Source organism: Fistularia commersonii, chromosome 1, assembly GCF_037954325.1.
Source record: "Fistularia commersonii isolate RoL2024-O1a breed Wild chromosome 1, RoL_Fcom_v1.0, whole genome shotgun sequence".
Classification (NCBI taxonomy): Eukaryota; Metazoa; Chordata; class Actinopteri; order Syngnathiformes; family Fistulariidae; genus Fistularia; species Fistularia commersonii.
In genome coordinates, this window is record NC_141284.1 from 11,941,674 (window position 1) to 11,964,982 (window position 23,309).

At 39.9% G+C, this 23,309-nt stretch overlaps 1 protein-coding gene across 2 annotated transcripts in view; it reads left to right on the forward strand.

The window, feature by feature from the left end:
* Nucleotides 1–22,730, forward strand: part of dlgap2a (discs, large (Drosophila) homolog-associated protein 2a) — a 132,590-nt gene extending 109,860 nt beyond the window's left edge. Inside the window, exons 7-13 of one of the 2 annotated variants that reach the window (XM_086147970.1) lie at nt 39–98; nt 4,640–5,025; nt 13,662–13,750; nt 13,888–14,318; nt 14,429–14,520; nt 17,473–17,625; nt 18,419–22,730. In XM_086147970.1, coding sequence (XP_086004096.1) covers nt 39–98; nt 4,640–5,025; nt 13,662–13,750; nt 13,888–14,318; nt 14,429–14,520; nt 17,473–17,625; nt 18,419–18,625 — 1,418 coding nt within the window. In that variant the 3' untranslated portion in view covers nt 18,626–22,730. The remainder of the gene's footprint in view (nt 1–38; nt 99–4,639; nt 5,026–13,661; nt 13,751–13,887; nt 14,319–14,428; nt 14,521–17,472; nt 17,626–18,418) is intronic. The other variant, XM_086147980.1, reaches the window with a different exon arrangement.
* Nucleotides 22,731–23,309: the final 579 nt, after the last annotated feature.

A 23,309-nucleotide genomic window follows, 5' to 3' on the forward strand; every position in this document is an offset into this window, starting at 1 on the left:
CGCTCCTCTGAATATCCACCCAACTCCTGTGTTTTCAGGGATCCAGTTCTGTCTCCCCTCCACCTGCAACACTGATCGGAATCCCCAACACCCCCCAGGTAAAACAGCTACCTGAGAAATCCTACATTGCCCAGTGTTGATGTGAGCGTCTATTATATCTATGAGTGACTGTATGTTGGATTTTTACAATGAAATGGATCAGAAAGACAAAGATGTTAACTAGCGATGATCATGTGGTGCATTGTATAATGTTGAGTAGCTTACATTCACTTGCTTTTGTAGATGATATGATCTTGAACCTGCTTTTGTGTGTAAAAACAGGAATGTGCTGTGTCTGTATTTATGCAACTTGTCAAAAATGTCACAGCAATCCATCAGTTACTCCTCAGAGTTACACTCCATAATGCAGCTTGCTGTAGATTCTCAACAACACCTAAACTAAACAGTACTCTAAATTATCTTTCTTACATCTGAGGGTGACCCCAATTTGAACAGACCTGTGGGTTGCTCCCACTACCCTTAGCATATTTATGATTCTGATATAGATTACATTACATTACATTACATTGCATTTGGCAGACGCTTTTATCCAAAGCGCCTTACAATAGAGGACATAGGGACTGCAAATACACTCGCAAATACACAATGCACAGGAAATATACAGAACAGCTTGGGTTAGTGAGGGTTTTTTTTTTTTTTTAATGGACAGAGACACACAAACGACACACAACCGTACACATATACACACACACACACACACACACTGCATAGCCTAACTTGCTACGTCACAGCAAGTTAGGCTCTGTGGTCATTTTTCAAAAATTACCGTGGTAATTTACCGTGGTAATTTTCTAAAAATGACCACAGAGCATCTCTATGTTCCAAAGTCTGCCATATCACATGAGTGAAGGAAGGCATACAACTAAAGCATACTCTTGGTGGTTCTCCTATTAGGGCCCAATGTTATATAACAGGGATCTTTCTCGCTGGCAGCAGCTGACGTGTTTTTTACTTAAGTTGAAATAAAAGTGTTGCTGTGATTTTAACGGTTAGCATGCAAATACTGCTAGTATATGACCTCCTTGCCAGTCCTGGCAGTTGTTAATTTAAAGACAGAATTGACAGAAGGATGACAAGGAGCCCTTGTTGAAATAACCACATTGTCTTCCTCTGGGATCTGATTTGCTGCAGTTTTGTTTTTGTTAATTCTTGGTTACAAAATTTCGAGTCATTTGAAAATATTTCCGTTTATATCACAATTAAGTTCATCAATCAATTAATCAATCAATCATGATTCAATTAAAAAAAAATCTTGTCTTTTATATACCTTTTTTTGATATGTTCTCAACATATATTAATTCTCTCTGCCAGGTCTAATAAATGATGTTTTTTTCCATCGTCTCTCTCACCCACCCTCTCCATCCGAAAAAGTCTTCTGCATTTCCTTTTACGTGATAAATCTAGTCAGATAGAAAGACTCTCAACATTTATCATGTCATGTGCAACCTTACTTCTTCAAGACAAAGGCATACGACTAGAATATGGTGCACAAACTCTGGTTGGCACTGTGCACCAAATTCCTGCATAGATTTGCACTGAGTCCCATTGTATAATTCTACAGTGAATACAGATTGAGAGAGACATTTCTGGATTTCCGAGCTCTGGTGCCGTGCGGTTATTTTTGCGCTTGGCTGTTCATTGGACTGCTGATAATCCTCCTGGGTATAGGTCTTGTTGTTCTGTTTAACATAACCATGTCACGAAAAGAATTATATCAAAATTTCGTCACTGTTACGTTCTTAGTCCAAACACTTCATGCTCTTAAATTTTACATTGGACCATAAATTTGGGGAGGATTTTGTTGTTACGGTGGTGTAGCAAATGTTGCTGAGGGTTTTATTCAATGCCTTTGCTGCAGGCGCAGCAGTGAGTGAGTGGCCAAGTGAGTATACTGGCTGTGTTCATTTCAGATGAAATCTAAATGCTGAGTAATACTGCCGCTGCCAAGATGAGAGCAAGAAATATGACCCTGCTTTGCACGACTTCCTGACTAATAATAGCTCTATTTTGGTCCTCGTGCTGAATCATGCCCCCTGAATGGGTCATCTCTCCCCCTCCCTTGATTTCTTCTGGCTCCCTGATTTATCCTTTCCCCCTATTCTCCCCCAGACAGACACACACATCATCCTCCCTGTTATGTCTCGCTGCTTTTTCCTCCCGCCCTCTGTTGCTTGTCACAATTGCATCTCCTCAGCTTAGTCCTAATGACTTAATTTTGTGAATGGGGCAGCAGCATGAGTCATTTATCCCCTTAAGACAAATAGTGCTTCACAAACTAGACTTTTAAAGCTATTTTTAAAACCACACATCCAAAGAAACCAGTGTGAGAATGAGGTCAATGGGAGTCGCTGGTTTGAGAAATACTGAGATTTTGCACGATTAAAAACCATTTTTGAACAACAACTTCAGTGATTGACGTCAGTGTTCAGGGTGCAACATGTTAGGAGAGTACTTTCCCGCAAACATTCACTTGGCCTTTTGATGTGAGTGCAGCTCTTTTTCACCCAAAATAGATCAGATTTGATTCCATTATGGACTTCCTTAATGTCTGTGCGCCGCAAGCATTTGTGCAACAAAACAGAGACACACAAGTCAGCATGGTTTTCCTCTTAGAGATGAAAACAATCATTATAAATTGCTTTTCGTCTTACTGTCTTCCTTCTGTTTTTGACTCTGAGGTTCCTTTTACAATCTTGGTCCTGATCGTAACACACTAGACACAAGTTATGATATTTGAGCTTGTAGATATCACTGAGGGAGCTTTTCTTTTCACAGCCTTGCATCAAAGTAAAGATGTGAAAGATTAGAGGTCATCCTGAGCCATTCTTCAGTCCATCCCTTTGTGGATTAAGTTCATATTCTAATTTGCACAAAAGTAATCTCTGTCTTTCTTCCCTGAAATGGACATGAACAGACAGGTTGGCAACCTACCATGAGCTATGAAAGTACAAGTACCTTTGTGTGTGTGCTTCTTTACAGCCATCTGTAACTCAGGAGTGTCTAGTGTCTTATGGGCTTTTGTGTGCTGCTGTACCACAAAAATGTAGTTTTGTCTAAAAATATACTAAGTGCTTAGAAGATCCCTCATCCGCCATTATATTCTGTCTCATGTGAGCAGTAAAAATAAAATGGGAGGGGAATTCTGCAATAAGAATGACATAACCCCGTGTGAGCAGAGAACATTAAGTTGAAATATTGAAGCTAAAACTATAACGATGAGATGCGTATAGGCTTATGCAGGTGATAATAAATGAGTACTTTATTTTCAACTATGCAAAACACTCGATAACAATGTGAAAATTCAAACATTTTATTGTTCTATACCTAATATCAGAAAAATAACAGTAATCTGGCGAAACAGGTACGAAGCAGCACAGCTCTGCCCTCCTTGAGTATGCCATATTTGAATCAGTTGAAGAAGTTGCCATACCATATGTTTAACATACCATAGTATCATCTCTGTAATTAATAATGTATAACACTTGCCATATAACATTACCTTGCATAGGCTCTTCATCTTGGGTCGAATGTAGCTGATATCTCCGGGAGTCTGGCAAAAATGTAATTACTTCCAATTAAATATATGTATTTAATGTGCCACCTTCAATCAAGAATATTTCAGCACTTAATTCCTGATATAGGAATGAAATCAATAATTTATTAAGTAGAGAAGGATTGTTTGTGGAAGTGGCCTGGGACAAGTTGTTGGACAGCAATAGTTCCCAATGATCGAGATGGTTAGGAGACAAATGGTCATTGAATTAAAAAAAGAAAAATATTGACATGGGATTATAAACTGAATCAAAATTTCAATGTAAGTTGCTGAATATACAGTGAAAATATTTTTCTTTTTATCTAAGACATGGTTGTTGTGGTTTATTTTCCATTTTATTTTCGTACCTAGAAACTTCAGCTAAAAACATTATTTGGTCCATGACTCAATATAATCTCATACTCTGATCATATTTGTTGACAATTACAGATCATTCTCATTCTTTTTTCTCAAACAAGGGGACCTTGCTGTTTGGAGTTTGTATGTTCTCCCCATGTCTGTGTGGGGTTCTTTGATTTCCCCCCACAGTCCAAAAACATGCTAATTATAAAAAAATTGGGGAAAATTGCCCCGAATGAGTGAGTGAGTGAGTGAGTGAGTGAGTGAGTGAGTGAGTGAGTGAGTGAGTGAGTGAGTGAGTGAGTGAGTGAGTGAGTGAGTAATTTTCTAGTTGTATATGTAACTAACCAAAATGAATCAGCTACAGGATGATTGCGGTAGGCTCTAAAATTGAAGTAATTTCTGACCAAGTGGACAAATACTGGCTGCTCCTAAGGTGCAATGAGTGCATTGTATTTATCATTTGATATCAAAATCTAAAAATGTACAGTGACTTAAAATCATCAGGTTGTATTGAAGTGTAAAATTGCTATGCACTCTTACCATGGTACTAAAATGCACAAAAAGGTTTTAGGGTTATTCATTTTTGTTTGCTGTAACTCTTAGAGAAACTGTCTTCTATCAGAATACCATGAGGATGATTCCACATGATACTGCTAAATCAACATTTTGTCTTACCTTTTACAGCTATCACCTACACACCAAGCTACAAGAAGACCCCTCCACCAGTGCCACCTCGCACCACCACCAAACCCCTAATCTCCATCACAGCCCAAAGCAGCACAGAGTCAACCCAGGATGCCTACCATGAGGCAAGGCACCCTCATGGTGAAATATGGGGCTCTGATGGCCTCTGCCTTGGCCTGAGCCCAGGCAAGGCCCTTTATAACTCTGTTGATAGCCTGGACAGTGCTAAGGCCGTTTCAATAGCTATGGAGGCATCTGGAGTCATGGCTGGAAAAAGACACCCTTCCACAGACAGCCACAATTCAGTGCTCACCTGTGACAAGGCAATCCTGGTGTCCAAGGCAGAGGAGTACTTGAAGACACCCCGATCCTCCATAGGGATTCAGGTAAGTCTTGATGTTGTCTGTATGATGAAAATACCTTGGCATTGATTAATTCCAGGAGTCATACAAACATAATTATGGTTTCACAATTATCACAAAATTAGCACACCTCTTCTTCTTCTTCGTCTTTTACTTTCGGCCTTTCCCTTCAGAGGTCGCCACAGCGAATCAACCGTTTCCATCTAACGCTATTCTCTGTATCCTCCATATCTTCCGTCTCACACCAATTATCGTCATATCCTCTCTCACTACGTCAAGAAATCTTCTCTTCGGTCTGCCTCAAGACCCCGTGCCTGGCAGCTACAATTCCAGCATCCGTCTGCCAATATATTCACCAACCCTCCTTTGTACATGACCGAACCACTTCAGCCTGGCTTCTCTGACCTTCTCTCTAAAACATCTAACATATCCTATTCCTCTGAAAGTCATTCCTGATCCTATCCATTCTGCTCACATCCAAAGAGAACCTTAGCATCTTCATCTCTGCATCTTAATCTCTGCAGCCTTTAGCTCTGCCTCCTGTCTTTTCAACATTGCAACTACTTCTAGGCCAGACAGCATCGCTGGTCTCACCACTGTCTTGTACACCTTTCATTTAATTCCGGCTGATAGCCTTCCATTGCATAGTACCCTTGACATTTTTCTCCACCCATTCCAACCTGCTTGAACCCGTCTCTTCACCTCTTTTCCACACTCACCATTGCTCTGGACTGTTGACCCAAAGTACCTGAAATAATCGGACTTCTTGATCTCCACTCCCTGTAGCCTCACCGTTCCACCTAGGTTCCTCTCATTCACACACATATACTCTGTCTTGCTGCGACTCAGTTTCATTCCTCTCCTTTCCAGCGCATACCTCCACCTCTAGATTTTCCTCAACCTCTCCCCCTGTCTCGGCACAGATCACAATGTCATCTGCAAACATCTTGGTCCATGGAGATTCCTGTATAACCTCATCTGTCAGCCTGTCCATCACCACTGCAAACAAGAAAGGGCTCAGAGCTGATCCCTGATGGAGTCTCACCTCCACCTTGAACTTCTCTGTTACCCCACAGCACACCACACCACTGTCTCACAGCTAGCATACATGTCCTGCATCAGTCTAACATACTTCTCTGCCACTCCAGACTTCATCATACAATACCAGAGTCCCTCTCTTGACACCCTGTCATATGCATTTTCTAGGTCTACAAAAACACAAAGCAGCTCCCCCTGGCTTTCTCTGTACATCTTTAATAGCATTCTCAAAGCAAATACTGCATCTGTAGTTCTCTTTCTAGGCATGAAGCCATACTCCTGCTCATAAATGCTGACTTCTGCTCTCAGTCTAGTTTTCACTACTCTTTCCGATAACTTCATTGTATGGCTCATCAACTTTATCCCTCTATGGTTGCCACAATTCTGCACATCCCCTTTATTCTTAGAAATAGGCTCCATCACACTTTGTCTCCATTTTTCAGGACTCTTCTCACTCTCTAAGATCCTGTTGCATAATCTAGTCAGAAATTCTATTGCTGCCTCTCCAAGACACTTCCATACCTCCACAGGGATGTCATCAGGATCAACTGCCTTTCCACTCTTCATCGTTTTCAATGCCTTCCTCACTTCACTTTTACTAATCTCTGCTACTTTGTGGTCTACAATAGTCAGCTCTTCCACCCTTGCCACTGCTCTTTCCCATAACTTCATGGCTCATCAGCTTTACCCCTCTATGGTTGCTGCAATTCTGCACATCCCCTTTTTGCAAACTCCATTACCGTCTGTCCCCCTGCATTCCTATCCTGTAAACCAAATCTGCCCATCACTTCTTCATCCCCTCTTTTGACTTCACCAACATGCCCATTAAAGTCTGCACCAATTACCAGTTTTTCACTTTTCAATGACCTTTTTCTGTCATAGTCGCAATATTCAAAGTCCCTACTCTCAGTCCCGGACTCTTGCCTTACTGCTTCTCTCTCACTTTCCAAACACGCCTTCCTCCTCTCCTTCTTTGACCTATAGTAGCCCAGTTTCCATTGGTTCCCTGTAGGTCATACATTGGTTCCCTGTAGGTTTTGGCAAATGTTTTATGCCGGAGGCCCTCCCTGACGCAGCCCTCTGTATTTATCCGGGCTTGGGACTGGCTCAGGGAGACACTGGCCTGTGCCTCCTGAGGCTGGCTCAGGGAAACACCTGTCCGTGCTGCCCTGAGGCTGTATTATGCAAATTAGCACACCATTAAAACAAAAACATCAAAGCAATAACTTATTGTCATACTGCATTTTCTCTTGCCTTGCTCTGGCATTGTGTATTTTGTTATTTTCTTCCACAGCTTCTCAGCAAGGTATATATATATATATATATGCATATATATATATATATATAGAAAGAGAGAGAGAGAGAGAGAGCGAGAGAGAGAGAGAGAGAGAGAGATGTATAAAGACCACTATATATGTATATATATATATATAATTTTTTTTTAATTTATTGATTTTCTTAAAGTTTAGAAAAATTGTATACCCTGCTATCAGTCTCCCAATTTGATTCACAGCCCACAAGCCTCCACACAAACTTAAAAAAAGAGAGTTCTTGTTTCTGTGGCTAAAAATAGCAGGAGTGAGTCATACTGCTGCAATCCATCAATTAAGATTCATCTCATGGTTTAAGATAATTCACTCTATCTGCACTCATCATTGTTAAAACAAATTGAAATGGATAAACAATTCATTTGGGCTACTAACTATGAAAGGCATTTTTTTGGTTCCTTTTGTTTGTTTTCATTGATATTCCATTTTACAACAAAACTCATTAACATAATCCCCCTATTCCTCTTCAATCTGTTCTATCCTCCTTTTGCATTTTTTTGTCTTTCAATTTTCTGCTTGCTGCTGTTGCTATCAATGTTTTTATTTACAATGTGTTTTTTATGTATTTCTTGCTCTTCACATACAGTATGAACAATTGGTTTTGCTTATCTGATATAATTTCTCCTGTGTACATTAGGTATTTATACATAAATATTTCTTTTCACCACTGATATCCTCAGGAGTCATTTCAATTATATTTCACTCAAGCCATTCCCCCTGATCCACTCACAAAAAAATGTCACAAATCTACCTTTTTTCTGCCAACTTCGATAAATGTGAGCTTAAAATAAATTCTAAGAAATAAAGTCCACTTGATGAATTCTGTTTTGGGAACGCTTTAATTGTGTAGTTCCTCTGCCATTCTTTTTTATAGTTATTTTTAAGCCTATTGGCTGGAGATGAGTCAACGGCTGCAATTGTATTATATTGACTGGAGGCAAGCCAACAAATAAATGATCCCTCCAGAGTCAGTTCATTCTGTTAGCCTCACTCCATTGTATCACACTCAAATTCGCAAGAGACTGTATAGCAGTAACTTTTACAGACATTTTATTTGACTGTAAAGTGGAGAGGCAAATCATTTAAAATGCTCCAACTCACCAGTTTCAGCAGTCTAGTGTTTAAAATGCAATGAATTAATTTTGAAATTTCAGATGGTTAGCAGGTAAATATATAGTGTGTTTCTGAGAAAACTTGAACCTCCGTATGTGTATTCCTACACACCCACACATGTGCATGCAGGCAAGAAAATACAGATCGTAAAATATGTGGTAAATGCTATTAGGGGTGGTGTGGTCCAAGGGGTGAGAGCAGTCGTCCCAGGAACAGAACATCCCTGGTTCAACTCCTGGCTGTTGAAGTGTTTTTGAGCAAGACACTGAGGGATTAATAAAGCATAATGAAAAAAAAAATCCAGCACCTACTGTGAAAGGTAATAATCATGACGTGGAACACACAATCCCAGCAGATTGAAGGGTAGATATCACAACATCCACCCCAGCAACATAACACATACTACAATGCCCTGCTAATTGTAAAGGGGGACATTATCCTCTTTGTTTCAAAGAATCCCACAATCAGCTCCCTGCAAAGAGATAGCTTCTTCGGTACCAGTTGCCAGAAGGCAGGTATTCCTGGATTTCCTTGCTGTCTGGGCCACTGGGCTATTATCGAGGAACAAATCTTGACAGCTGAGGAAAACAAATCAAATCCACATACAAACTGTCCAGTTCTTGCAAATGCTTGTGGGTCTGTCCCCACCAGTGCTTTGCACACCTTTTATTAGCTTCCATGATATGTACTTTTTAAAAAACAGCTTTAGCACATTTCAGAGACTGGACTATCCTGAATTTCTCAACCAGTCAATCCTGGCTGGAAACAGGCAAAGTGATGGGATGCTTTATCTTCCCAATCCTCTTGACAGAAGCATTCAAGATTAGGGGAATCCATCAACAGTATGTCTTATGGGATGACATGCTGAAGAGGCCTCAAGTGAGTTTGAGCATTCCAATAGTGGACTCCAATTGAAGTTCCCCAGATCACCACAACCCTCTTACAACATTACATCATCCTTAGGTCTTCCGTTTTAAAAACAGTTATCTTGTCTGAGCTTTCCCACAAGAGAATGGTAAAGCGGCTGCCATCTAAAGGAAATTGAATAATACACAGAGCTTGCAGCTGTGTGCTCATTAGCTGGGTGGAGAGGTTTCAACTACCCTGTGGAAATTGGTTTCAGAGGCTACACTGCCCCACCCCCCCACCCCCCCATCACCAACCAGTCACCCAACACCACGACCAGTTCCTGGACATCTCAGGTTCCTTGTCAAAAAAAGGCTTTTTAAGGCCTGACCAATGTATCTGATTGAATTTATTGCCTTTGCTATATGGAAAAAGTGAAGCACAGAGCAAAGTGGGATATGAGAGGACTCTACAATGTGAGATGGAGACCTTTTTTTGTCTGGGGAGCACAGTGGTTTTGCTTCCACTTAACATCAAGAAGGTTCTTGGCGCAATCCCAACAGAGAGACCTTTCTCTGTGGAGTTTGTTTGTTCACCCCATATCTATATGGGTTTCCGAGGGGTTCTCTGGTTTACTCCCACAATCCAAAAACATGAGTTTGTCAATTGGAAGCCTCTAACCCTATCACATCCCTCCATAGGTGAAATAAATTAATATAATGTATGTTATTCATTTAATCTATGCTCTACTCTTGTCCATTCTTAATTGAACGGTACTTTGATGGAAAGCGCTCTATAAATATAATTATCAGGGTTTATTCTTATCATCCTTGTCACCACTCTCCTCGAGACATTCTGTGATTGAAGGACTGACACATTAGCTAAGAGTGATGCTCAGTTGGTTACCCTGCAGTTGGCTCACTGTTGCCAGAAAAAGAAGCGCTTCAGGCAAAAATGCCCAGCAGGTAGAGGCAGCTTTGCTGACACTTTGATATTTTGGCAGTGACATCAGTAACAACCATGGATAGTGCAGTTGGCATCGATTAAACACTGGAGAGCTGTTAGATCATCTACACCATGGGTGGGCTAGTTAGGTTGTCCACAGGCGTGCATCATGTCTGCTACCTACACCTCATACAACTACAAACACAAGAAAGAAGCAGCCTGAAGGTCCACTTAGAGTCAGGATGGAAGATGAGAGATGTTTTACAAGATGGATAACATGGTAAACTAAGGCGGGATTGCAGGAATCCTGTAATAATGTGCCAGCGGGTTCTCCAAAATGAAAAAGTACCTTCAATACAATTCATTCAGAACCCGTCAATTTTTTGTTTCCAAGAGGCAATAAATTGGCGCGGTCATCCAGCAGAAAAAGGCTTAATTTGGCTTGGGCAACCTGATACAAGAGTCTACTTCAGCAGCAAATCATCAAGGAATAATGGCCAGGTTGGACCGATTCCATCTTTGCAACTGGTGAGGGATTAGAAGACCATCCCTTAGATCAAGTTGTGGAGCAAGTATCAGTTCACCTGAAGGAAACACCAGTTGATTGATTCAAACCACTTCAGCAGGGGGAATAGTAAGGTTCATTTAGAGCAAGATATCACTTGTAGCCTATGACATTGGTTGCTGAAATTCAATAGATGCAGATTGTGTGATTTAAACGGAAGCCACATTGGCTCCCTTCAACTGGTTTCCCTGGTGTGCCGATACTGTGACTGGAATTCCAGATGGAACACACGTATGCACCGGTGTATCTCTGCATACAGATATCACAAAATATTAAGGCCGGAGAAGTTGGGCCTGCTTTCCTACCCGCCATCAGTTTCACCCAAATGTCTGGAAGGAATGCAGAAAGATCCTCTGAAAATGTCACTCTACTTTGAATTCTGACTGCTTCATACTAAGAGTTGACATTATTGGTTCATTCCTGTCATAATAATAACAGTCATTTGAGTTATAGTGTGAGCATGGATTCTGCTCACTATCAATCTCAATATGAGATAGTATCTGAAAAGCGCAGCTTGTCAGTCTCAAAGTTCAAACACACTGGTAGCACTTTAGTTCTGCAGACATTCCCTCTACACCCAAAAGTTAAACACTTTGTGTGAGCAGACTTCAGATCTGCAAATGATGAGGTCAAAATTTAGAATGGTCTTTGTGTCGCCTCCAGTCTTATTGATATAAATTCCATACCATACAAAAAAACAAGCCATGTTTCTCGGTCAAGAATGCAGACTAAGGGCGCCATGGGCCAGTGTCTCCCTGAGCCGGTCCCAAGCCCGGATAAATGCAGAGGGATGTGTCAGGAAGGAACTCCCTGATCAAGAAACTTTTGCGAAAATGAAACATGCGAATCAAACCTAATAATCTCATACTGGATCGGCCGCCATTGGTACCGATAGATGACCTACAGGGGAACAGCAGAAACTGGGCTACTGTGGATCAAAGAAGGAGAGGAGGATGGCGTATCCAGAAGCAGAGAGAGAAGAGGAAAGGCAAGAGTCTGGGACTGAGAGTAGGGACATTGAATATCGGGACTATGACAGGAAAAGGTAGGAGTTGATCAGCATGATGCAGAGAAGGAAGGTGGATATAATGTGTGTCCAGGAGACCAGGTGGACAGGTAGTGAGGCTTGAAGCTTAGGAGCAGGCTTTAAGTTGTACTATCATGATACTGACAAGAAGAAAAATGGAGTAGGAGGTATCTTGAAGGAGAGATGCCCAGAGATGATAGAGTGGTAATTGGTGCAGACTTCAATGGGCATGTTGGTGCAGGCAATAGAGGCCTTGAAGAAGTGATGGGCAGATTTGGAATACAGGATAGGAACACAGGAACAGATGGTAGTAGACTTTGCAAAAAGGATGGAAGTGGCTGTAGTGAACATTTTTTTCCAGAAAAGACAGGAACATAGGGTAACATAAGAGCAGAGATAGAAGCATGCGTGTGGACTACATCTTGTATAAACGAGGTGACCTGAAAGAGATCAGTGACTGCAAAGTAGTTGTGAGAGGATTGCCAGACAGCATAGGATGGTGGTTTGTAGGATGACTCTGGTGATAAGGAAGATCAAGAGGACAAAGGCAGAGCAGAGGCCAAGATGGTGGAAGCTGAAAAGGGAGGAGTGTTGTATGTTTTTTAGTGAGAATGGCTCTTGTTGGTAAGGTGAGGTCTTCCAGTTGATTGAACAACTACAGGTAATGTTATCAGGAAGACAAGTAGAAGAGTACTTGGTGTGTCATCTGGAAGGAAAGTAAATAAGGTGACCTTATCTGATCCCGATTTTGATCCTTATTGATCCTGATGACATCTCTGTGGATGTATGGAACTGTCTAGGAGAAGCAGCAATAGAATTTCTGACTAGAATATTCAGCATGAAGAATGGGTAGGAAGTGTGACGGTGCCCATTTTTTAAAGGGGATGTGTAGAATTCCAGCCACTATAGAGGGATAAAATTGATGAGCCATACAATGAAGTTATCGGAAAGAGTAGTGGAAACTAGACTGAGAGCAGAAGTCAGCATTTATGAACAGAAGTATGGCTTCATGCCCAGAAAGAGTACAACAGATGCAGTATTTGCTTTGAGAATGCTATTAAAGATGTACAGAGAAAGCCAGAGGGAGCTGCATTGTGTTTTTGTAGACCTAGAAAAAGCATATGACAGGGTGTCAAGAGAAGGACTCTGGTATTGTATGAGAAGTCTGGAGTGGCAGAGAAGTATGTTAGACTGATGCAGGACATGTATGCCAGCTGTGAGACAGTGGTGAGGTTTGCTGTTACCCATACAGTCACCCATACAGCACACCCATAAGCACACCCATAAGTTAAAAGTGGAGGTGGGACTTCATCAGGGATCAGCTCTGAGCCCCTTCTTGTTGCAGTGGTGATGGACAGGCTGACAGATGAGGTTATACAGGAATCTCCATGGACCAAGATGTTTGCAGATGATAGTGTGATCTGTAATGAGGGCAGAGAACTGGTTGAGGAAAATTAAGAGAGGTTTTGCTGCAACAGAGAGAATATTTATTTTTGGATGGGGGAGAATCCTGTGAAGCACATACTCTTTCATGTTTCACATAAAAAGTGCCTTCACATGAAAAAATAAATCAGAGAAACCTTTCACAGAATTAATTAGTAAAAAGCTAATGCAGTTTGGGAGTCTCGAAAGCCTCTCAAAAATCTTGTTGCTTTCGCAACATCCCTATTTTTCTACCATTTTGCAGGCAGACTGAGCTTAAAGTGCTCTGTCTCATCACAAAGCAATAAATCCAGAATCATTGGAGAACAGTGGCCCTCATAATGTTAAGCAAATTTTTATTATTTCTTTGCATTAGGTGGAAGCAGCCACAGACTCCGAATCAGAAAACAAGAGCTCACGGGAGTACCACTCTGTTGGGATTCAGGTGGAAGATGACAAGAAAGGGTGAGAATGTGATTTTGGCCTCATAACAAAAGCCTCTTATTACTTTTGGCTTTGCATGTTACAACCCTTTAGGTGTCAGGAAATGTCGGAATATGTGTTTTCGTTCATGTTTTCACTCTCAACAATGTACTACGCAGGCGGGGCAGGTTCAAACGTTCCAACAGTGTTACTACAGCTGTGCAGGCTGACATGGAGTTGGAGGGATTCCCCACAATGGAGGACAAGGGCCTACAGTTCGGCGGTGGTTTCCAACGTCACTCTGAGCCAAGCACACCAACCCAGTACGGAGCAGTGCGAACTGTACGTACTCAGGGGCTCTTTAGCTACCGTGAGGATTATCGTACCCCTGTTGAACCACCCAGCCCACGGGAAACCAGCAGTGAGACCACGTGGCAGCTTGAAACCCGAGAGAGTACCATTGCGCCAGGGGAGTCGGGGAGGGTGTCACCTTCCTTGCGGAGAGATGGGAGCTGGTTCATGCAACTCCTCCATACAGAGTCCAAAAGGATGGAGGGCTGGTGCAAGGAGATGGAGATGGAGGCAGAAGAGAATGATTTATCAGAAGAAAGTGAGTGTCTGTGTGAAGCAGCACATATTTCACCTTAAGTTGCACAATTTTGGCAGCAATTATGGGGCCATAGTTGGACTGAAAAATGCAAAAGCCTGTGTTTGCATCAGTCCTAGGCAAAATCCGAAGTGCAGTGGGGAGTGCTCAGCTGCTCATGTCTCAGAAATTCCAACAATTCTACTGGTTGTGTCAGCAAAACCTGGTAAGAAAGTTTGTGAGTGCATGTGCATGCGTATTAGTGTGTGTGTGTGTGTGTGTGTGTGTGTGTTTGTGTGTGTTTGTGTGTGTTTGTGTGTGTTTGTGTGTGTTTGTGTGTGTGTGTGTGTGTGTGTGTGAGTACTTGTGCGCGTGCGTGCATGCGGGCATGCGAGCATGCGTGCAGGCGTGTGTATGCGTTTGCATTCCTGTGTGTGCATTTGTGTGTGCAATTGACCCAACTTGTTTGTCTTTCCAACAACTGATCAGTCGTATTTAATGTATCTTTTCATTAATAATTTTCAGTGTCTTCTTTGTGAGGACTACACCAAACCAGATTATTGGTCTATGTTATGTGAGTTTTGAACAGATAATGAAACCTTGAATAGTAAAATGCAGGCGTTTTGAGGCAATTTTAGACAAGCTCCAAGTCAATAATAGCTGTGTACCAGAGAATAAGGCACTTGAAAGAAAGGCAGGAAGCAAAGAAACATATGGTTAACATTGTCAGAAGTGGTATTTTAACCCATACTATAAGGTTTTCTGATATTCTCACACGGAATCTATTTATTCAGTAAAAAAAAAACAAGTGAAAAGAGAGGATAGGAAAGTAAGAAGTAAGATTTACCGGTAGTAAAAACAACTAGTGAAAAGAGAGGATAGGAAAGTAAGAAGATCCCCATGAAAGACTTCCATAACGCCAATCCATTGATAGTGAACTGCTGATTTATCACTGCAAGCTGTCGAATGACAACATTTGTCAGCTGACTCTGGGGGCCTTTATGCCAGAAACCCTTTTCGGTAGAAAGCTCAGCCTTTCTTCCAAAGTCAAGCCTCAGCCTTCCTTCAAGAAAAATAATATTTGGACACAGCTGCTGAAGAAAGACCTTTCCCTGAAAGGTTATCTGCCAAAGATCTGTACAGAAAGGCGATTTAAGGGCCTTAAAAATACAAGATGAAATTTGTAAAAATTGTGTTTTCATAACTCCCACCATCTAACTGGGTTAGCTGAACTTCATCAATTGAAAGACACAGAGCAAAAATTAAACAATAAAAAATTAATTTATCATCATAATCATAATGCTTGTTTTTGACGCTACAATTACAAATACATATTTATTTTTAAGCGATAGTGACACAGCCGGTTACAATTCATTGTGTGAATTGAAAAAATATATGAGAAGAATTTCAAGAATTTTATTTTAAGTAATGAATGGTGATATGGCCTAGTTTTAATTAAACCAAAACACCAGACCTTATATTGCGCATACACAGAAGGAGCACACTTGAGGCTAGGACTTTCAGGACCATACTGTTTACAACACCTTTTATTGATCTAAACCAAGTACCCATTATGAGAGATAGTGTTGCTGTTTTGCAATACGCAGCAGAAACTGCTCATTTGGGGATAATGGGAATTGCACTGAAACTAGATGCAGGGAACCAGCCCTTTAGTCAGCCACTTCCTGCAGGTGTCAAATTATGAAACTTTAACAATAATATATGACACTTCCAGATGTAAAACTCGAAGGCATTCACCAGGGAAGAGGATAGCCCATAAGTAAAGAGGTGCATTTTGTTACTAAGCTCAACAAGTCTGCCTCAAACTCTGATGGTCTATCCCTCCTTCCACTAAATTTGATTAAAGAAGCCCTTATTATTTTTGACATTATCTAGGCATTCTGAGACAAAATAGAGGCATTAACAAAAACAGTGTCTTTTAAGTGATATAATTGGGCTTCATTCTGCGTCACTTTGTTTGTCTGATGCATCGCGATCCATTTTCTGAGATCGGAAATCCTCAAAAAGGGATCATAAGGATTCAAATCACACAGTGACGCACACTGACATTAAACGAACTAAACTGGCTCACAATATCTAACACCTAAACCCAATGAGTAAAAAAGAGTACCAGGAATATCAGACTACAAAACATCAAAATAAATCTAGGAGTTTTATTCATTCCGTTTCAAAGTTTAAATTACCCATGATTGGTACAGATCTGTTTGTTTTTTTGGGCCTGAATGTTGGCATTGGTTAATGGCGGGTTCAACATTACTGTGACAGAATTGTGCAGTGTGATGTGCAAAAAGATGTAAGATGAGAGCATTGTAAGAAGGACGATCTCCGTCTAAACAATGCTATGGATTACATAATGTGCATCGCTTACGTTGTTATGTTAATCAGTATCAATTGAAAATCCTGTGGGGAAAGTAATTTGGAAATTTGACAGAGAAAGGTTTCAAAATTGTAAGATCCTGTCCCTTCTTGAACTTTTAATTTAAGAGACTCAGAATTCAATTGTTATGACAAGGTTTGGAGTCACACCTCTGATACTGAATTGATATACCTTCCAAATCAATGTTCATTAAAGGCTACCTTTATATACTTTTATGCGGAGCTCTTGAGATAAAATGGTTGATTCTGTTAGATGTGGTTGTTACCCTTAAATGGTAAATATTCAAAACTGAAACTAAAAAAAAAAATGCTGATTGATAATTAACTTGAAATTCTCAGCATCTTCTTACATATTTAAACCCAAAGCCACTGCAGAAAAGCTGCTAAGACACTTTGTTCTTCGTTGGTCTGATTTTTCTTTTCATCCTTTTCATCTGAGGAATCAAGTGATGAATAGGACTGAACTGACCGGGGCAGTTTATCATTTCAGAGCTCATTTATTGAAATATGGCTGGATTGGTCCCCATTTCAAGTTGATATCCATCACTTGAGATGAAAGCTTGAGAATGGTTTAATTGTTTTCATGGGTATGAGATGGGGACATCTAGTGGTTCCTGTATTAAATATATGCAGTTGCTGGTTTCGTCATTTAAAGCTTGTGTATCTGAAGAAACAGTGTGTGTCGGATGTACTCAAAGTCCTTAGGTTAGTCACAGGGAACTGCAATCTGAATAATTAATATCAAACGCAGGAATTGATCTGCTCTGATTCTCTCTCACAGGACCCCAGCGCCATGCCGAGGCCTACCTCTCAGGACCTGGCTGGGTTCTGGGACCTATTACAGCTCTCCATTGATGACGTCACTGTTAAGTTTGACCAGTTACAGCAGATCAAGAACAACAACTGGAGGCTCGTAGAAAGCCCTGAGAAAAAGGTGCGTGATCTGTCAGCCCCAGAAATATTCAGTGCACGTTAATGTAACTTTTTCTCACTTATCCCTCTGAGAATATACAATTTGGGTCAATGTTTGTTTCATAATTTGCTGCCTATAAAAAATGTTTTGAAGGGATCATATGTATCTATTTTCATGCAAACAAACCTGCTTGAAAACACATATTGCAAGAGCTGAATTTTCCAAATGAGGGCACAGCTTTATTTCCACATTCCCATGTGTTAGAGAGCGCTAACTCATGGTGACATGAAGAGCAGGGAGTCACACGCAGATTTGTTTCAGGCAGGTTTTCTGGATTTCTGGATAGTGACAATGCTGCAAAACACAAATATCCACCAGGCATTCAGTGAAAATTATAAAAGACATAACCATGATATTTTAACTGTCCCTGATGAGTGAAACTCAATACTGTCTTTATGACAAAGGCTGACCCTTTGTTATAAACCACATGTAATGATAACTTTGCCAGTTTCCTGTATCAATAAGATATAGACATTCTTAAATTAAATATTTTTATTTGCATAAGACATATTTGCATATTTCTGAGAGTTTGGTTGCATTTATATTTTGACCTGTGGATGGAGCGATGTCGCCTTTTAGTGGAAAAGAGGCCTTTAAGTAGAACTGATTTGTTACACAAACAATCAAAGGTGTATTTTCACAACTAAAAAGCCTAATGATCATTACTTGTGGGTGGATGTGTTTTTGTGTTAGGATTTTTTTTTTGATCCATTGTGTCTAGAATACTCACAAAAGTCTTTTGTGTTCCCTGAAGCCACCAGCTTCCATACCAAAGAAGACAACCCGACAGAGGAGTTTGGTGACAAGGGAGAAATCCTTGGACCTACCGGACAGGCATCGGCAGGAGGCTCGACGACGGCTCATGGCCGCCAAGCGAGCAGCCTCCTTTCGGCAAAACTCAGCCTCAGAACGTGCAGACAGTATCGAGATCTATATTCCCGAGGCTCAGACTAGACTTTGAGGAGTTAAGAGTCATGGGCTAACATTTCTCCCTGCTGTTACTTTCAAACTTGCCTTTTTCTAGACTACTCCTCTCTCTACTCTTCCTTTTCGTTCCATCCGTCCTCTAATGTTGATAGCCATCCTCAGTGCCCATCACCAATGCCTTCGGTCTGTAGGATGTGCCAAACCATGTCTCCCATTGATGTCCAAAAGTGTTTCCCAATGCTCTAAAAGGGTGAGTTCATCGTCTTTCAGCATTTGCAAAGTGCCATTTTAAAAAGTGCAGCTTGGATAAATCTACCAGCAACACGGCCTTTGAGCTAAAAACAGAAAATTAGAGACACAGTTCAAACAGTTCAATCAAACTCCTCAGATATGTAAAATTCAGACAGTAGATTTACCTTACAAATCAGATTCACTTTTGTTTCTTTTACGTTGGGGTGGTACGTTGAAAAAAAGATGTTATAAGTTGAAAACTATGAAAAGTGCCAATGCTTGAAATACCTCAACTATGTGCATGAGGCACTGATCGCCCATTCAAGGTTATTCAGGCAGCAAAAATGTCTCCTAAGGTTTGGACTAGGCTGTTGAAAAATGGCAGTTTTCCACCAAGTCTGGTTGCAGTAATTATTCTCCTGGTCTGGATTGGTGGAAGAACAACTGTCTGCTCACCTCCTGTCATGCACATTTCAAAGACCTCGTCTTGTATCTCATGTTCCAATTGCCAATTTTCAAATACAAGCATTTACTTGAAACAGAATACATGCAATTCTTGTGCCCTGAATTGTTAGAATAGCAATCCATTAAAAAAAATAATCGTTTTCCTTTGATCAAAAAGTCTCTCATTAAACGCACTTATGCACTTATAACAATTCTCTCTATTTCCAAGGGAAATGTATATACCGAGGATCACAGTAGTACTTTTGCATTTTTGTATATTGAGCGAGAAGAATATTAATTGTGTCTTTCCCAATGCCCACTGCTTGCCTGGGTTTTCCAATGCTCTTGACAAATCCGGTTCCGCTGCCTAGTTTCAATGAACTTAAATGATTTTGCTCCATATTTTGTTTAATTACTCTCCATATTCACAGCCAATCATTACTGTCACATGACCAGCTTAACCAGCTACCATAGCAAAGATGAGCTTGCTTCTTAGATTGTTAATGCTGGCTTGGTAGCAAGCAGCTAATGCGGGCTTGTTGCCAGTCATTGTGACCCTTTTAGAATGAAAAGTGAAATAGTATCTATAAACCCTGAGGAAAAATTATGATTACATTTAATTACGATGTAAGGTGGAAGAATGTTACATTACATTGTATAAAAAGTATTCTTTATATGCTACTAAAAAGGAACCTACTTTGGCTTAGAGTACATTTTCCTGCACATCCACCACTAACTCATAAGAAGATTTTGTTTATTCCATATTTCAGCTTGTAGTTATAGAAGTGATGCCATCAAAGCTGTGGTTTGCAAAGTATTTACAGTGACTGTGTTGTTGTTGTCACCTGTTATGTTAAAGCTTGTGATACCAGAGATACACGTATTATTTGTGTTACTGGTTGCTTTTGATTAGAGGGTGATACTGCAGCCAAGCAAACCATTTATTGCAAGTTTTAGTAAGAGCTGGTGATGTAAAAGTGAAAAAAAACAACAGTGAGTGTAGAAATGGAGCTTTGGCAAAATATCCCCTGCAGGTTATGATGCTAGTATGTGGGTTCAAACTTTGAAACCTCCTTTGTGTTGCCAGGAATAAATCACCAAAGTATTGAGGTCATTGATAGCAAACAACATAGTATGTTATGTTTTTATTTAATTACAGTGAACAACTGTATTTTCACTTAAGCATCGACACTTTAAAAAACACTTCACCTAATTATTGTCCTGCTGTGGCCAGTTGTTCATTTCTCTCACACACACAAAGTCTGTCACCAGTATTCTGTGGAGACACACATCATGAAATATCTTGCAAAGTTCAGTTTTTCTCTCATCATATCTTCTGATAAATCACACATACAAATATAATAAAGGAACCAGTCATGACTCATCATGTCAAATTTTTTCTCAGGTCACTTTTACCTCCAGGATTTAAGCGTGCAGTTTATCCGATCAGAGTGCACGGTGCATTATTTGTCATAGATAATTGTAGCAAGGCTTTAACAATAAATCTCAATAAATAAAAAACAATAAAGCTTTGAGTCCTTCAAATCGCCATGTACCTAATGTCAGTAACTGGCAGTGCAGCATTGACAGCTGCATTAATACTGCGTTATTAATAGCCATTTAGCTGAGTGTTAGACAGCACTTTTAAGAAAACCAGCACATGTATAATTCTGCTGCTTTTCAGTGCAGGCGCAGGGACTTTAAGCAGTTTAACAGTGGGTTTTTGGAAACCATCTGGGTTTGTGATGCCAGGCATTTGGCAGCATAGAGAAGGGTTCCCCTGCTTTGCCACAATGGCAGGCAGACAGGAGGAAGACAGAGCTGGCCTGACATATGCTGGCTTAGAGGAGACAAGAGCTCCTCATAGAGTTCCATACTGCTGGTGCTGTTTTGTAGCTGGAAGGCTGTTCTGTTTGGATCACTATTTGTTGCACTGGGTATTCTCAGATTGTCTTTGACTTACAAGCTTATGTAATATTTCGGGTCATTGGTAACATCAGGAAAAAGAAAAAAAAACCTCCAAGACCCTTTAAAGCTTCAGTTGTTACATAAAATGGTGAGTTATGACCTTTAAGATAATGCTTAAAAATGACTGATACGCTTATGAGCATCTATTTTTTTTTTTTCTTGAAAGGGTTCCTTCATGATCACAGCTGAAAACAAAATTGGACATACCCAAAACCTAGGTACAATTGAAAGTATCTTTAGCTTTCTCCTTCAAAACACATTTGCACAATTGCAATGAGGCCATTTTCCCGAAGAGAGAGTTGCAAAAATAAAGGCACACTGATAAATGTGTTGCAACAGTTACAGGGCTTAAAGAAATCACACATCTACTGTGAGAAATATTTACCTTTTGGGCAAAATATACCTCCAAAGACACTCAAAGCCAAATATTTGAAATAGCTATTCATAAACTTTTTTTGTTTTTGCTTTCTGTTTCTGGTCCAAATAGCTGTGAACTTTTGAGTCAAGTTCAAGTAGTTTGCAAAAAAAAAAAATAGCAAAGCAGTGATGTATGTCTTTGACAAAGCTCTTTTCGGTGGGTGTTCTATGTTGGATGCAGTCCAGCGAACATGATACTGTGAGAATTGTCCCCTGTGGCAGAATGGCTCTTGCCCGCTTAAACCTTGTGAAAACCCCCACAGCAGAAAGCATCAGTCACATTATGTGTCATGAGGGTAGCAATTCACAACAAACGCCATCTTTTTTTCACCTCTCCGGCTTACTGTAAATCACTGGTCTGCACAGCCACATATTTTTCATCATGTTAGTATGAGCAAGCCATTTCTTCCTCTGACATTTTAGCAAATATCTCTGGCCTCACATCTGGTATGAGGTGGACCATTTCAAGTGAACATTTTCTCAGTCGCAATGTGGAAACAGCATCAGACAAACTGAGATAAACGGACAATTCCTTGAGTTTGGAATGTGAGACAACTCTAATTACTTAATATAATTAAAAAAAAAGTGTAGTTGATTAGCAAAACTATTTTCAGCTCTTGTATATCATATCTATATAGAAGATGACTATAATGCCAAATATTATTTCTAAACAAATATACATATATAAAGATAGATGGATAGATAGATAGACTGATAAATAGGTAGATAGATATAATATGCTTTATTAATGATTAATATTTTCTGCTCTTGCATATGGTTTTTGATCATTTTTACTTTGTCTAGTAATTTTTTAAGCTGATGCGAAGGCATGCAAAATACTGATTCTGAATGTATGCTTATTTTATTTTTATTTTTTTTTTTGCAAGAATAATGACACTGTCGCACCAATGTATATTTGTTTTGTATTTATTTAAATGAATCATGTATGCATTTCTCTATGTGAAACTTAGAATCAGTATTTCCAGATGGATTGTCGGGTTATTTTTGTAATAACGTGAAATTTTGGTTTGGTCATTGCTGAGAAGAAATCATCCATTGTAAATAATTCTGCAATTAAATTTTTGAAGAAAATGTTTGGAAACCTTTGTCTGAGAAGTGTCACTTTACTCTTAATATTCATAGGAACTATTTTGTCCATGCAAAAAATGGAATGTATTCAAATATTAATATTATGAAAAGGAATTCAGTAATAAAAAGATTGTATAATTTGATTTAATTTTGTCATACAGAACATCAGAACAGAACACATCATATCCACCAAAACTAGGAAGGCAGGCAGCTATTTTGATAAAAACAGTATTCCTGGGGAGGGTTTTTGCTCTAAAAAGAAATGATCATGACATAAATGAAACAGTTTCTTGTCTTTTGAGCAATTAGTATATCAATATAACCAGACACACAAAGGAAGCAATGAAGCAGTCTTTCAAATCTGTCAAATGATGCTAAATTTCCTTTTCCTTTTTTCTCAACCAAGTGAGTCAGGGCAGTCACTGACTCACTGAGTGAGCTCACTGTACATTTACATGTACATCAACAGAAAGCCACATAAGTATTTTTGGGCCTCAAATACTGTGAATCCTGCTGGAAAATTGAGCTCAGATCCCCAGGATATATGTGTATATCAAAAATGTATCAAA